The sequence below is a fragment of the Nematolebias whitei genome, chromosome 1 (genome assembly GCF_014905685.2).
Source record: "Nematolebias whitei isolate Nwh7 chromosome 1, NemWhi1, whole genome shotgun sequence".
In the NCBI taxonomy this organism is placed as follows: Eukaryota; Metazoa; Chordata; class Actinopteri; order Cyprinodontiformes; family Rivulidae; genus Nematolebias; species Nematolebias whitei.
Genome location: NC_056498.1, coordinates 10,993,794 through 11,010,985, shown reverse-complemented (window position 1 = coordinate 11,010,985; position 17,192 = coordinate 10,993,794). Strand labels below are relative to the sequence as shown.

Here is a 17,192-nt window from a genome sequence, read left to right as displayed (position 1 = left end):
TAATACAGAGCGTCAGATCTGCACTATTTGTGTTTATAGAGAAATAAAAAACATCACCACTAGACATTTTTACTTGTGTTCAACACTACTAATCTAAATGATGTTTCTCACGAAGCTTGAGGACAATAAGGTGTGGGGTTTTAAAGACATTTCAACTTTAATGCACCTGAACACACAGCGTCTCTTACACCTACTGCGTCTTACAGCGTCACAGTTACTGCTAAGAGAACATGCTACAGACGTAGCGCTGCACTCAAACATCCTCCTAACATGAATATATGTTGATGATCAACCCCCTGGTCAACAACTGCCCGCACTAAGCAGCTAAACTGGCGAGTGAGCAACACAGAGGTGTCTCCATCTCCTGCACCTGTGTGCGTTTTCTACCGAAGCATGAGACTCAGCAGCAGCTGCTTGCACAGTTTCTGCTCTGTGTGTAGAGGTGGAGGTAACCAGGAAAACCTGGAGTGGAGTTTTATTATATTGAGTATTCTCCTATTAATTAAGTGGAATGGATTTGTTCACGAAGAAAGAGAAACTGCGCCGCCTGAACTAATGTTTCATAGTAAAAGTGTGTGTGTGTGTGTGGGGGGGGGGGGGGGTCCAAATGATCGTTTTTTAATGTGGGGGGGGGGACTTGTCCCGTTCACATATAATGGTTGCGATGCCTATGGTTGGAATGTTGGAAGTGTAGCAGAGAGTGAGGCATGATTAAAATCCCCAGATATTGCAACAAACGCACTAGGGTGTTGTGTCTGTAGTTTAGCGACCTCGGAGCTGATGACATCACACGCAGTCTCGGCAAAAGCGTTGGGTGGTATGTAAACAGTTGCCAAAATAACACTGGTGAACTCTCTTGGCAAATAATATGGACAACAACTTACTGCTAACAGTTCAATATCTGGACTGCAGAGACGACACTTCACAGTAACATGTCCAGGATTACAACATCTGTTGTTCACAAGCACTGCCAACCCACCTCCTTTTTTTTGTTGTTTTTTTGCCGCTCTTCTTTATATCTCTATCTGCTTGTATGGTCAGAAAGTCTGGTAGAGAATCGCTGGAGTCAGGGATATGATCCTGCAGCTATGTCTCAGTGAAACACATAACACTGCATTCCCAATACTATGGATGGGTCCTTGTTAGGGCTTGAAGTTCATCCAACTTGTTTCCCAGTGATCTTACATTGCCCATCTTGATCGATGGAAGAGATGGTTTGAACTTCATTCTCTAAGATGGAGCTAGATTGTTGAGAGCTTTGGATGTTAGAAGTATGATTTTGAATTATTATGATTTTGAATTATATTCTGAATTGACTGAGAGCCAATGGAGAGAAGATAAACTGGAGATATATGATCTCTCCTATCAACTCTCGTTAAAACTCTCGCAGCCGCATTTTGGAACAACTGACAACATCCTTGATCCAAAGGAACATTCCTGGATTCACTAGTTTGGCTATGACTGTGATCATACACAACTGCATGGAAGATGCATGCTGCTGAGCCCAACAGTGTTGTCAGATAAACTTGAATATCATTTTTTTCACCCACACCTTTTCTGTGTACATGTTCACCAAACCCAACACACACCTCATCATACAACTCCCTCACTCAGCACACATGACAGTAGAACAGTTCATCTTTTTGTCAGGTACGTAACTGCCTGGCATAAAAACTGGAGCATTTCCATGTAAAAAAGTTATGTTTTGTTTATTTGCCCCAATTAACATTGAAAAAAACATTAACTTTTCCAAAGGTCGTTCTCGTGGTCCGGTTCAGCGTTCATGCTCTGTTATGAGTGCAAACAACTCTCACCCATGACCCAATGATGCACACTCATATAAACTTTTATCTACTCACTGAAGGGTTCTGGTCAAAACAACACAGGTGTAGGTTTGAGATAAAACTTTTAGTGTATATTTTGAGTCAAAGCATTTATAATAAGCCCAAGACATAAATGTTTTAATTAAAAAAATGAAAAAAACTGCAGTGCATTTATCTGCTCCTTAAAACCCATTAACTAAGCCTCAGTGAAGCAGGGCTTGTCTCATGTTTACTTACCACTTCCGTCTGATTCATAAAACCTTTTTTTTTTTTGTCTGCAGGTTTAATTTTTAACTTTCATGGTTAGAGCCAAACCCTCAAGGCAGGTGTTTGTCCAGAGTTCCTGTCAGCCTTTATAAAGAAGTGAGGCTTGCACTAAACACCGCAGTATTTGAACTGGACCGTGAAGTCTAAAAGCATGAGGGTCGTGTTGCTGTTGGCGTGTTTGATGGCAGGCTGCCTGGCAGAGAAGCCTCATCCGTGTGGTGAGTTCAGGTTCAAGAAAACTTACAAGAAATTTTAAATATAGCAATACAACTGCTAACTAAAAACCCAACAAGCATATTTTCCTCTAAAGCCCAACAATCATTTGGAGTTTACAAATAATCTGCCAAAATGTTAATGATTTGATCAGTTTCTGATAAAATCAGTCCATTGGCTCACAAGATATTATGTTGACAGACAAGATTGACTCTAAGAAATGTCAGAGTTTTAAATAAAGACCCAGCAATGTATTAGCACTCAGGTGTGTGTTGAGGATGACTCTCAGCTACTAGCACATTCAGTTTTAGCTCAATGTCTGTAAAGTTAAGGAGGTTATAGCAACTTTTGTTTTTGCTATTCTTGGTTAGCAAAAGCAAAGAAAAAGCCTCCTGTCAGAAATGCAGGACACAGATTCTGATGTCATTTGCAAGGGTGGCAGCACATAGCCTGACAAAGAGAAATGCAGCCTATAAAGTAAGCCTCAAACAGTCAGTGTGCAAAAACTTTAGGTTTATTACAAACTGTTTTGATCTGTGGGCTACAGGAAAGGTCTGGTGGTCACTTGTTAAAGTGTTTAGATTTCTGTTGTGTTTTATTTATGAGATATGACAAGTTCAGAACTACGATGGAGCTTTAGGGCCATGCTAAGAAAAAAAATTACATTATGAGAAAAAAGTCATAATATTACGAGAATAAAGTTGTAAATTACAAGAATAAAGTCATAAATTACGAGAATAAAGTTGTAAAATTACGAGAATAAAGTTGGAATATTACGAGAATAAAGTTGGAATATTATGAGAATAAAGTCGTAATATGATAAGAATAAAGTCATAATATTACTAGAATAAAGTCGCAATATTACGAGAATAAAGTCGTAAAATTACGAGAATAAAGTTGTAATATTACGAGAATAAAGTCATAATATTAAGAGAGAAAGTCATAATATTATGAGAATGCCTCCATCCACATTATGTCACGACTAAATCCATCAATGCAGCCATTAATTGCAATGCCATATGGCTTCAATTTATCATAAGAATCCATATACAGTGTGTTGGCCCCCTGCTATTGAATGGCCGACATCAACATTCATCATTTTACCGCAGTTGTAAGATTGTTTTTTCATGTCAGAGTTCTGATTATATTACAAATTTATTCTGGTAAAATTACGAGTTTAGTTTTCTCTCATAATATTATGACTTCATTCTCGCACTGTTTGGACTTTATTCTCATAATACTACGACTTTATTCTCGTAATACTATGACTTTGTTCTCATTCGTAATATAAAATTTTTTTTAGTGTGGCCCTAAAGCTCCGTCGTACAGAACATCCTTCTCTTCCATTTAGGAAAATAAATAAATAAATCACAGCCTGTAGTCCTAAAAGTACTTTATGCCTTATAAGATTTAAGAGGAAACCCTTTATGTCCAAGAATGCCAATAGAAACAACTGCAGAACAATTCTATTTAAATTCACCATGAAATTATTTATTAATGTTTACGTGTTTTTTATTGTTATTATTTTGAATGTTTATTTTTTTTATTAATCTAACTACTTCTAACTTACTTTGGGCTATTTTAGCTTTTCATATATTATTAATATATATTCATTCAGGACATGCTGCTGTGACGTTTGAGTTTTGAAACTTTTACACTTCTTTATTTATTTACAAATAATTTTCCTAACAGAAATTATTTAAGGTCCCTTCAATTCTTTCAAAATAATTCCTTTCTTTAAAATTTCTTTCAGCAGTTATTAGTTTAGCTTATTATACTACTTTTATCTTTTAGCTAGCCTTTTTACTGCTTTGGGGCAGCTGTGGCTGAGTGGTTAGAGCAGTCGTCTTCCAATGCAAGAGTTGGGGGTTTGAATCCCCCAGCAGTCACATGCCAAAGTGTCCTTGGGCAAGACATTGAACCCCTCATTGCCTCTGATGTGTGTCCCATCAGTGTATGAATGTGATAAAGCTCTGATTAGTTTCTTTAGAATGATTTGTTCAATTAGCTTTGTAGAGATCTACAAAGTAGTAGAGTGCTGTATGAATGAGTAAAAAAGGACACAGGTAGTTGTGTAAAGCACTTTGAGTATCTCAACAAGATAGAAAGGCTCTATATAAGTACAGTCCATTTACTTTTAGCTTTAATCTAACTATAGTTGTTTGATACTTTAAAGTATCCTTTTACTATACTTTTAGCTTTTAACTAATATTTTGTTGCTTTTAGCTTCTAGCTACAGCTTTCTACGTTTAGCTTTTAGCTAGTCTTTGTTACATTTAGTTTTTAGTCAGCAATTTGTTATCCATAGCTTTTAGTTTGCTATTTTGTTATCTTTTGCATTCACCTAGTTAGCTGTTTGATTACAAGAGAGCTTTTGGGCCACGCTAAGAAAAAAATAAGCCATAAAATTACAAGAATAAAGTCGTGCGAGACTTTTCTTTTTTTAGCAGCTCGTTTATTTATTTTCCACAAGTTGGATCAACGACATGACCTGTCAATCAATCCAGTAGGCTTGTCAGCAAATGACCAATCCGAAGCTAAATGCTCCTTACCTGCAGAGAGCTGCTGTGGCTCATCAGAGCGTACCACCTTACTGCAGGTTCAAAGTCCTGATACTGATAATAATCTGATGCTGATGACCTAACAGATTAACTATCACCTAATTTGTTAAACCAATACCAAAGTATAACTTAACAAGATGCTCAACATTCTTCATTTTACTACAGTTAAAGTGTGGTAAACCTGCTTTATCGTGTCAGATATTGGATAATATTACAGTTCATTTAGCTTTGGATTAGTCATTTGCTGACAAGCCTACTAGAGTGACTGACAGGTCGCGCCGTGGATCCGACTCGTGGAAAATAAATAAATAAATAAACAAGCGCTGCGAAGGAAAAAAGTCTCATATGACTTTTTTCTCGTAATATTAAGACTTTATTCGACTTTATTCTCGCAATTTTATGGCTTTTAATGTTTTTTTCTTAATGTGGAAATGTTTTTTTTTCTTAGCGTGGCCCTAAAGCTCCGTTGTAATTTGATACTTGTAGCCTGTCGTAAAAAAAAAACCCTGATTCACAAACGATCAGGTGACGATTTAATCAAAATTATTACAAATCTTTGGAGAACAGCCAGACTCACAGAGAGTCAATGCATCACAAATACAGAAATCATGCCTTAAAGATAGTAATAATCACATTTAATGTATCAGAAAACAGATCAGTATTATATTTCTATCATATTCCTCCTTCTGAGAATCAAATCAGTTCTCACAAAATGAAAATATATATTATCCATTGCTTACATAAAGCAAAACAGACTAACAAGGAAAAAGAAAAGAATAAAAAAAGAACACCCTCATCACCCTTTGATGTAAAATGAATATGTGGCAGCAGATGATTGCTTGAGCTTTAATAAAAAGGTGGATAAAAATAAATGAAACACAAGTTGAATGAAACATTGAACCAATGAAGAATGAACAAACAAAGAAAAAAAAAATCCACACACAAAAAATCTCTGTGAATATGTGAAAAACAGTAGCTTGAAGTTTCCTTTTCCACAAGAAAATTCTAAATAGTCCTTTGTGGACTTTCAGCATAATATCCAAATACTGTAACCGGCCTATCCCTTTAAATGTTATTCTTTTCTCCTGGTCCTCTGTGCATACAATAAACTCTGCTTTGTAACTCAATGTAACTTCATTTCTAAAACCATATTCCATTGAAACCATTACAAACCACAATTACTTTAGACTTAAAAGTAAACAATAACTTATTTGACTTTAGTACATCTGTATAACTTTAAATTAAATGGCTTGTTTCTCAGTTGTGTAAAAGTTTAGTTTAGTTTATTAGAAGACTATTGGATTTAAAGTCTTAAAACCGGTATACTTTGAAGAAATGAATGCAATAATCCATAAAAAAATAATAGCAAACAAATAACTTGTAAAAAGAACTTTAATAATTGCTGCATTTTTTTGTTCTTGAAACTGATAAACCTTTTAATGAATTTATATAAAACCCCAACATAAAAATAAATATTTTTATTTTCTCTATTTTAAAAAATCTTTTACAATCTAACCTGTTTGAAGTTAACATTTACCAGTAGTTGAATAACACAGAGATCTTAATCCAATTTCAAATTGTGTTGAAAATAAAATAAATTAAAACAAAGTCAAATGCTTACAGGTTATTGTGGAGGACTGGTTTAAAATTGACTGTTTATCTGGATATCTATTCTTTCATTTGTGTGATTTAAAATTGAGAAACTCTGAAAAAGAGCATGATGTTTTAGACAATTAAGATTATTACTGGCTAATTTTCACTGACCTTCTTCTAGAGTAAAAGTGCCACACCTAAAGTGTCCCTAAATGAACAAAAGTGCTCTGTCGGGCCTGAAAGTCAGTCATAACTCAAGATAAAACGTCTCAAAACTCGCATTAAAATTACAGCATGAGCATAAAAATATTTCGATAATTAGATGAGCCTTAACCTTAATTAAGTAATTCTTCTCTTCATGGATAAAACTTAATCTTCCTCCTTTAGTTTTTTCCAAAACAAATAAATGTATCATGTTTTACTAAAGGAACTTAAAGCAAATTTAAAAGTTTGTTCTCTGATTGCCGGCAACTAAAATTTAGTTTGTTCGTATCTTTAAACAATGTAACTCTGATTAATAGAAACAGCATATCAGCATGATAAAAGTAAATTACTTAATTAGGGGAAGTTTGGAGCAAGATCCAGTCTGAAATGTTCCCTCCTTGCTGCATCACATCTGTCTCCTTTGTTGTTATGTATCGAGGGGTCCAGTTCTGACAACGTCACCTCGAAGGAACTGGACAGCTGTATGAACAATTCTGACCGTGGCCACACCATCTTCTTGCAGAGTTCTCCCTGCATGCAGACAAATGTCACCTCACAATCAGAACGGAAGAGTTGACAGAGCCGAAGTTCTCGTCTTTTCTATTTTTCTCAGCATCATCTCTGCCGCTCAAATGCCTCGCTCACGTGGGCTGACCACTGTTACATTAAATCCTTGTAGAGTAAAATATTGTGACTTTTATTATTATCATATTATACTGTTTTAAAGAAACAAGTGTGTACTTTTGATTAATGATGCTGTTTTTATTGCACACAGCGAGTCCTGCTCTTCTGTCTGGGCTCATCACTGTGGTGAGTTTTTTTTTCAACAAAATACAATAAAATGTGATCTACGCTGCTAACCAAATGTACAAACCAACTCATATTATGACTCTCCAGTCCACACAGAATGAAAAGCTGTGGACCTTTGCCAAATACCTGTACGATGCTCTGGGCCACAAAGTGCGCCTCATGGAGCTGGGCACCTATGAAAACAAATCCTTCACCTATGATGCACTGCTACTCTTCAGAGAGGTGACCAAAGCAAAGACAAGAACATGTCAAATATTGATTTTGTTGTGTAAATACCATAGGTCAGAAGTGAGAGAGAAAGGGAAAGTTTATTTGCAATTTAGAAGCATGATTCACCAATTTGTTCCAGCATATAACCTATTCCTAAAATGTAATGTCAGTATGTCATATTAGCAAAACAAACAGTTTTATTTTATACTACCGTCAAAGGTGGGATGTATTACTACATGGTCTCCCGTCATCCTTCCTTGCACATAAATGTCACGTTTCTCTTGTCAGGTCCATAACTTCTGATCCGCTAGTGTAATGAAACTTAGTACGCGTTATCACAAAGAGGTTCTGGTGGTAGAGCAGAGCTGGTGCTATAGCTGGTTCATAATTCTATCCATCCATCCATCCATCCATCCATTATCTTTATCCACTTCTTCCTTTTTGGGTCGCAGGGGTCACTGGTGCCCATGTCCAGCAGTCACTATGCAAGAGGCGGACACCTTGGACAGGTCTCCAGTCCATCACAGGACAAACATCATAGAGACAAACGTGACAAACAACCATTCACTCTTTCACTCACACCTAGGGACAATTTAGAGTTACCAGTCAACCAAACATATATGTTTTTGGTCTAAGGGAGGAAAGCAGAGTATTTGGAGAAAACCCATGCATGCATGAAGAGAACATGCAAACTCCATCCAGAAAGGCCTGTATCCGTGATCTCATTCTTTCGGTCACTACACAGAGCTTGTAGGTGAGGGTAGGAACATAGACTGACCGATAAACAGAGAGCTTTGCGTTATAGCTCAGCTCTCTCCTCACCACAATGGACCGGCACAGAGTCTGCAATATTGCAGATGCTGCACCAATCTGTCTGTCAATCTCACACTCCATTCTTCCCTCATTTGTGAACAAAACCCCAAGATATTTGAACTCCTCCACTTGAGACAGAACCTCACCCTAGACCAGAAGAGAGCAATCCACCCTTTTCTGACTGAGGACCATGGCTTCAGATTTGGAGGTACTTATTCTCATCACAGTCACTTCCTACTGGGGTGTGAACCTCTCCAGTGGGAACTGAAGATCATGGCATGATGACGCCAACAGGACCACATCATTGGCAAAGAGCAGAGAAGGAATCCTGAAGCCACCAAACCGGGCTCCCTCTGCCTCCTGGTTGCACCAAGAAATCCTGTCCATAAAAGTTGTGAACATAATCTGTGACAATGGGCAGCGGAGTCCAACTCCCATCCTGAAGGGGTCCGAATTACTACTGGCAATGCGAACCAAATTCTCGCACCGCTTGTATTAGCGACCCAACAGCCCGTAGCAATGGGCTACCAATCCCATACTCACCGAGCACCCCCTCGAGGAACATAAGTCCAAGTCCACAAGTTTCCATGTCCACAAAACACATGTAGACTGGATGGACAAACTCCCATGACCCCTCGAGGACCCTAGTGAGAGTAAAGAGCTGATCCAGTGTTCCACAGCCAGGATGGAACCTGCATTGCTCCTCCTGGATCTGAAGTTGGACCAACAATCGGACTCACTTCTCCAGTACCCCTGAATAGACCTTACCAGGGAGGCTAAGGAGAGTGATGCCCCTGTGATTGGAGCACACCATCCGGTCCCCCTTTTTGAAGAAGAGAACCACAACCCCAGTGTGCCAATCCAGTGGCACTGCCACCAATGTCCATGTGATGCTGCAAAGGCATGTCAACCAAGACCATCCCACAAAATCCAGAGCCCTAAGGAAATCAGGGTAAATCTCATCCACTCCCGGAGTCCTGCCTCCGCAGAGCTTGGTAACTCTCATTTAGTCTGAGTTGTTAGTGAATCGTTTAAATTTTATTCCAAGAATAAAACTTAAGTAGCAAAATGCAGATTGTTTAACAAGAATAAAGATTTTACTTAGAACTTAAAGTGTGTTCAAAATTTTATTAATCTAAAAATTGTCTCATCCATCAGAATGTTATGTATGAAATTCATGAACATAATCGGACATGTAAGAAGAAGCCTTTGAAGGCGGACTTCCAGCCACTGGTTATTCCCAAAGATGCAACTTTGGTGGGTCAGTTTGTCCTGGGCAGCTCATCTGGACCTGGAGAGGGTCTGCTGATCAACACCTGGACAGGAGATCTGCCTGACAAAACAGGTGTGAGAACATTTCATAGCTTTCTGTTCATTCATTCACCTTTTTTCTATAAATACATTATTTTCTGTCTATTCAGGAAAGTATGTGAGCTCGGTCACTGAGTTTGGTTGCATTCCTGTCACCACTCTCTTTCAAACTGAGCAGTTTGGATGGGTGGTGACCAGGTTAGTTTCAGCCCTTGAACAAGTCTAAAACATGTATGCACACTTGCGTGTTTTCAATGTTACTGTTTTTGTTCTGTTCATTAGCTACGTCAACAACATCAAGGGGATTACAGACCCCAGTCAACTCAACCCACCAGACTTCTGCCATGATGAAGAGTCAAAGGACAACAATGAGGAGCCAGCAAACTTCCTCAGTCTGTTTCTGCCCAAGATATAAAGGCTATCTTTATTTATAAAGCTTTGCCTGACAAAACCACAATAAATGTTGTTAAATTCTCATCCAAACTTTTCTTCTTTGATATTCATACTGTAGTATGCTAAAAGGCTAGGTTAGCTTCGAGCTCCACTACAGTCATATTTTAATAACGGGTTCTCTCTTTTTCGAGCTACTTGACAGATATGTGACAGAGGTACTGTGTTGTCGATGGTTTAATCAGTGACATGAGACGTTAATTTTATTTGACCCATCAAAATAAATGTGGTCATTTATTAACAGAATCAAAATTTAACATCAAACATTGTACACTTGATTATACTGATCGGCTCTAATTAATAAAACTTGGCACGTTTTACTTAATAAAAACAACAGACATTTCTGAAGGCATCTGGATTAATTACTGGCAAGATAGAAGTTTAAAGATGGGAAATGAAGGAGTTTAAATGGAGAGAAAAGATGGATGAGGATGTATGTCTGTAGACCAGAACAACACGCTCCTTTCAAACGCAGCTCGCCGTGGTACACTTGTAGTGAAACCAGTGACGACTCTTTACCTTGGCAGAGAATGGGTCAGCTGCAGTCAAGAGGTCCCTGGCACGCTACCTTTCAGCATCTCCTCAGGGCGGCTGCGACTCGGCAGAAGTCGTGAGATAATCCGTTCCACAGAACAAACTTCCTCAGCAGTTATAGGGCATTCGCCGGGTGGAGCCACAGCGAGGCGTCGTGGCTCCTGCAGAGATGGATGCTCCATCAGCCTGGAAAACTGAGTCTGAAGTTCCACTCAGCAGTGGAAAAACTCCAGAACTACTCCACAGTACTCAAAGAGACTCAGAAGAACTTCAGAAGAACTCCGAGGAACACCAGCCGAACTCCATCAGAACCAGAAGAACTAACGGAACTCACGGAACTAATGGAACTAGGAAGTGTCGACTTTTAAAGAGTTCTGCTTCCGGTCACTTTTAGGAAGTCCTGATTGGTTGAAGGAACCAACATGGGTGTGGTTTTAGTGACGTCAGAGGGTCATTACAAGTCAGAAAACTGCCGGAATGTTTTGAGAACGGTTAGTCAAAGACGAGAAAATATTTTGGAGAAATGACAGACTCACAGGTGCCAGTTTTCTTATTTACTGTCTGAGAGGTTTAAAAACACAATAGCTCGTTCCAATAACTTGTTTTCGACTGTCTCCGACTTTTGACCGACATCACTCTTCACATTTTAGACAGAAGATCAAAAATGCCTAATTACTTTGTAACATAGACATTTAACTTGATTTCTACTTTGAATGAGGATTAAAAAATCATTAATACTGTTTCATAGTTGATTTAAAATGAGTGGTTCACTTCAACATTTAAAAATGGTATGAACTAAACACACTTTTGATTATCAAGATATTGTAAAATAGTAATGATAATATAAAAAAGAGAGTGTTCTTTCAATTGATTAGATCAGGATGCAATTAGAAAGTCTCTGGATGAGCTAATTTGTATTTCTGGATTCAAATCAATGAAATAACAGTTCCTGTCCCATGAAGGTCTTCAGAGGCAGGTTTGATCGGAGGCCTAGTTCACTACAATACCATTTACCTCAGCTTAACACCCTGAGAATAGCAACTCTGACACCATTACACTTATTTTTCATGATTGGGTGAAGTAAATTTTTGCCTCAAAACTGAATAGTACCAGAAAGCATTTGTTTTTATTTTCTTCTTCGTGACTGCACTATATTGACTTGCATACTTCCAACTTTATAATGTACAGTACTGATATGAAACCATGGTGTCTTTCAAGAAAAATATAAAAATAAAACTCAAATTTCACCCATTATTTGTTGTGTTGTCATTTATGTCATTTGGAAATGGTTATTTGAACAAGGAGTATGCTGATGTCCCTTGTGGCTGACAACATGAATGAAGACTGAACAGATGACACAAGAAAATTCAAACAAAACACAGATCCTCTTAGTATTCTTTCCCTCCGGGGATGGCCCCTGACATCCCAAAATTACTCTACTTAATTTGGATGGGGGGTAGGGGGAACAGAATGGAGGGCATGAAGGAAAACACAAGGGGAAAAAACTAAACCAAACAGGACAAAGCCCAGGAACCAAGTACACAGAAAAACACAAAAGTTAAGGCGGACGGATAATCTGAATCTGTAGAGATTAATCAGTGCTTTAGATCACATTCATTTATCGATGGGACACACATCAGAGGCAATGAGGGGTTTAGTGTCTTACCCAGGGACACTTCATCATGTGACTGCTGGTGGAATCAAATCACCAACTCTCCCAATGGAGGACGACTGCCCTAACCACTCAGCTACAGCTACCCCATAGATATTTTGTTTACAGGCAGACAGGTTGGTCAATGTCAAAGTATCTAGAACAAAAAAACGTGCAGGTATGGGATGGAGATGACTCTCAGGGACTACCACACCAAATGTTGGCTCAACATCTGTAAAACGCACTGAGTTATAGCTAGTTTTGGATTTGTTAAGTTCATGTAGCTGTAGCTATCATTTTGAATTGCATTTACTCAAAAATTTAGGCAGCTGTGAACATAAAGAGAAGACATTTCTGAAAATGTTATTAAAATCCATTCAGTGGTTCATTTTGTGTGCTGACAACACACAAATACAGAGAGAGAGAGATACAAACATGAACATTATGGCCTCTCTTTTGCCTTTTAGCACTACATGTATGACTCCTACTTTCTTTTAAAACATCTTTCTTGAAGAGTAACGTGATTAAACTGTGGTCATGTGAGTATTTGAATAAAAAGCATGAATAATTAATAGATCTGTGACTCCCAATCTGTCAAATTTCATCACAAAATATCCCCTAGTTCAGTCACTCGTGAACACAACACATTTCACACCCTTACAAAGAAGATCTTTGATCATTATACTGCATGCAGACTGGAAACCTCACCAGCTTCTATAAAAGCATTGGGCATCTCTGGATAGTTCCTGATCCTGCTGAGAATATTAACTTTACATCAGACAACATGAGAGCTCTGGTTCTGCTTGTGTGTTTGTCAGTAGGCTGCCTGGCTCAGAAACCACAACCATGCTGTGAGTACTTCTGAAAATATTTATATTTAAATTGTGTTTTCAAACTGTGTTTCAAGATACAATGGAAACGTGTTTTTACCGTAAGCAGCTTTGCACATGTATGAGGGGCCACATATACCATTATTCAGAATTAGCTTGCATCCATTCATCCATTTTATTTACTCGCTTCTCCTTTCTGGGCCTTGGAGAGCTGGTGCCTATTTCCAACAGTCCCTGTGCGAGACACAAGGCAGGCTGTAAGAAAGAAGTTAGCTATAGACCTCTATGCTGAAAACACACACTACTGACACACAGGTGGAAATCTCTTACGTTTAGTAAAATGTCTCCAGATGTGTGTATAAAAGGTTTTCATGTGTGTTTGAACGGGATTTAGTGTTTCCAAGATTTGTTTTCTTGATGTGAGAATTACGTTTTATAGATTCAAATGCAAACTAATTCTGATAAAGGTCCTAAGTGACCCCTCATGATCTGCAGTATTAACATTCTGATCGACTCGGATTAAAGTCTGTGTATTTCAACTTCAACAGCGTCTCCAGCACTGATGTCAGGAAGCCTCTCTGTGGTAAGTACAAAGTGTCTGATAATCCTGAAAACACAAAATTCTAAATTTTGAAGTGCTACTTAGTTAGTGGATTACTGATTATTTAGCATCTTTTAAGTTGAGTTTCATTTTTATCATCTTAAAGTCTGCCCAAAATGACAGGCTGGCCCTGGCCAAGTATACCTATGATGAGGTCGGACAACGCATCAGTCTCCGAGAGTTAGGAACCTTTGGCAATAAAACCTTCTTCCACCTGGACATTCTTCTGCTGTACCAAGAGGTAATGATAACATTTGTAATCATCAATCAATCAAGCAAAAGTTCATTTTATAGCACATTTTAAGAACAACCCTTAAGGACCAAAGCGTTGTACAAAGTTTAAAGTAAATGCCCGTGAACTCAAATACAATAAAATATTGCATAAAACACAATATTAGGATAAATAAATACATTTGGACAGTAAAAGTCAGTGCACAAAAATCATTGACTATTAAAAACAAACCTGGATGTTCTGCTCAAATATAACTCAAAGCCAAAGGGAAAAAAAGGTTTTCAGCACAAATTCAAAGTTATTGATGGCCTGAGCCACTCCTAACACATTAAAAAAAACACAAGATGCGTTACCACTGAAGCATGTTTATTGCTAATGGTCTCTTATTTGTCCACTTTTTTTTTTGCAATTTTTAATTCAATTAATTTTTTTTGAAAACTGTCCAAAATGTGAAAAATGTGCAGCTTGATTCATACACCAAAGTTAGCCATGGCATTCCTCAGGATTCAATGCTTGGACCAGTTCTCTTTATATACAGTATACTTCCATTAGGTAAAGTTATTAAACAGCATGGGATACATTTTCATTGTTATGCTGATGATACACAGTTTTATTTGTCCATGAAACCTGATGAATCCAGTCAGTTACTTAAACTACAATTATGTCTTAAAGACATAAAAACCTGGAGGAACCATATTTTTCTGCTTTTAAACTGAGACAAGACAGATGTTGTGGTTTTTGGACTCGAACATTTGAGGAATAAACTTTGCAGCCTTTTAGTTCTGCTGGATGGCATTAATTTGGCTCCCAGTTCTAATGTAAAAAAAAACAACCTTGGTGTTATTTTTGGATATATGGTAAAACCCCCACATTAAAAAAGTTATGAGGACCGCTTTCCTTCACCTGCGTAATATCACTAAGATTAGAAACTTTTGTCCAAAAATGTGGAACGATCTCCCTCTTCTCATCAGATGAGCCCGTTCACTGTCCATTTTTAAAACTCTTTTAAAAACACATTTTTACTCCCTGGTTTTTAGACTGAATTTGCTCTGCACTGTTTTTATTGACCTTAATGTTTTAACAAGTATTTTATTTTTCATGGGTTAAAATGTTCTTGACTTTATGTGTACAGCACTTTGTTGCAGCTGTGGTTGTTTTAAAGGGCTTTATAAATAAAGTGTTATTATTATTAAAAATGATGCAGAAAAACTGGTTCATGCATTTTTCATGTCTAGACCGGACTACTGCAATTGTTTATTATTTGGGTGTCCAAAAACTTCTTTAAAAAGTCTTCAGTTGATACAAAATGCTGCTGCCAGAGTTCTAATGAGAGTTGATAGATCATATCTCTCCAGTTTTAGCTTCTCTCCACTGGCTCTCTGTCAAGTCCAGAATAGAATTCAAAATTACTTCTAACCTACAAAGCTCTCAACAACCTAGCTCCATGTCATTTTACAAATCTTAGTGTTCCATAATTTTTCTAACAGAGCACTTGCTCTTAGACTGCAGGTTTACTTGTGGTTCCTAGAGATTCCAAAGCAGAATGGGAGGAAGATCTTTCGGTTATCAGGCTCCTCTTTTGTGGAACCAACTTCCAGTTTCTGTCCATGAGGCTGACACATTGTCCAGTTTTAAGACTGGACTTATGACTTTCCTTTTGGATAAATCCTCTAGTTAGGTTCGGATTGGTGTCACCTGGTGATGAGCGGCTGAGATCACGTAGGAGCTGTGCAGCGTAAGTAAATGACAAAATTCAGGTAAACCAAACAAATTAAATTAAAATAAATTAAACTCAGGTAAAACAATCGAATATATTAATATTTTTCATAAATTTTTTTGTTATTACTAACCTGTGCTTTTTTGTTTCAATAAAACAAACTGGACGAGGAGACGTTGGACAGTCTTGAGAGCTACCTGGACGCGTGCTTTGAGAATATAGTGATGGGTAAACCTCAGAACGCGCCCACGGCTACTCCAACATCCAAGCGCACGCGTTCGGAGAGCTCAAGCGGCGCGTCCACATCTCCTGAGAAAAGCTTCACCGATGTTCTGGAGTCCATCGACAAAAAGTTAACAAGTTTAGATGCCCGACTGGCTCTCGTTGAAGCTCTCCACAAAGAGTTCGAAGCGTTGAGGGAATCTCTGGAGTTCAGTCAAGCTCAGGTGGCGTCGCTAGCTGCAGAAAACCAATCTCTGAGGGGAGACGTTAAAGATCTCACAGAGAGGATGACGCAGATATCCGGAGATAACAGAAAAATGAAAGAGTCCATCCTGGACCTTCAAGCTCGGAGTATGCGGGATAATCTTGTCTTCTCTGGGATCCCTGAACGAGGAGAGGAGGACGCAGAAGCGACGATCCGTGAGTTTATCCAACGTGAGCTGAAACTCCCAAGTGAAACCGTAAAAAAGTTCACTTTCCATCGTGTTCACCGGCTCGGAGGTAAGAGGCCCGATAACAAACGACCTCGCCCAATTATAGCTAAATTTGAGCATTATAAACAGAAAGAGCAGGTGAGAAGTCAGGGCAGAGAGCTGCGTGGGAAAGATTTCAGCGTTAATGATCAGTTTCCTAAAGAAATACTCGATCGGAGGCGAGTTTTATTTCCAATCAGGAAAAAATTCATGTCTGAGGGCGCCAGGGCTACAGTGGCAGTAGATAAACTTTATGTTAACGGTCAGCTGTTCAGGGAATGGGATATCACTCCATGGCTTTATTAAAAGAAACAACAGCTTGGTTTAAAGCAGGGCTGTTCAACATATGACCCGTGGGCCAGGTCAGGTCCGCGGATGGGCCAGGTTCGCTTCAACAATGAGTTCTTTCTTTTTTTTTTTCTCTCTCTTTCTTTCTTTATGTATATCTATGTATATGTATGTATGTATGTGTGGGGATATGTATGTGTATGTGTGTATATGTATGTATGTATGTGTATGTGTGTGTATGTATGTATGTATATGTGTATGTGTGTGTATGTATGTATGCATATATGTGTGTGTATGTATGTATGTATATATGTGTGTGTATGTAGGTATGTATATATGTGTGTGTATGTAGGTATGTATATATGTGGGTGTATGTAGGTATGTATATA

General features: G+C 38.2%; 2 protein-coding genes across 2 annotated transcripts in view; both read left to right on the top strand.

The window, feature by feature from the left end:
• The first annotated feature begins 2,210 nt into the window (after positions 1-2,210).
• Positions 2,211-10,282, top strand: LOC119415287 (ependymin-1). Its single transcript, XM_037682469.1, has 6 exons — positions 2,211-2,308; positions 7,437-7,471; positions 7,559-7,693; positions 9,653-9,839; positions 9,916-10,003; positions 10,088-10,282. Exons 1-6 carry the CDS (start codon positions 2,242-2,244, stop codon positions 10,218-10,220), a joined length of 645 nt encoding a protein of 214 aa, XP_037538397.1. The 5' UTR covers positions 2,211-2,241; the 3' UTR covers positions 10,221-10,282.
• Positions 10,283-13,131: 2,849 nt separating this feature from the next.
• LOC119415277 (ependymin-like) overlaps positions 13,132-17,192 on the top strand; it is an 11,873-nt gene continuing 7,812 nt past the window's right edge. The window contains exons 1-3 of the mRNA XM_037682457.1: positions 13,132-13,291; positions 13,819-13,853; positions 13,978-14,112. Coding sequence (XP_037538385.1) covers positions 13,225-13,291; positions 13,819-13,853; positions 13,978-14,112 — 237 coding nt within the window. The 5' untranslated portion in view covers positions 13,132-13,224. The remainder of the gene's footprint in view (positions 13,292-13,818; positions 13,854-13,977; positions 14,113-17,192) is intronic.

Bases quoted from the DNA above. Each gene is read 5' to 3' on its own strand.
- LOC119415287 (XM_037682469.1), top strand. From the start codon at position 2,242: ATGAGGGTCGTGTTGCTGTTGGCGTGTTTGATGGCAGGCTGCCTGGCA. The intron at 7,694-9,652 runs GTGACCAAAGCA...CTCATCCATCAG, and splicing joins CACTGCTACTCTTCAGAGAG to AATGTTATGTATGAAATTCA. The intron at 10,004-10,087 runs GTTAGTTTCAGC...TCTGTTCATTAG, and splicing joins TTTGGATGGGTGGTGACCAG to CTACGTCAACAACATCAAGG.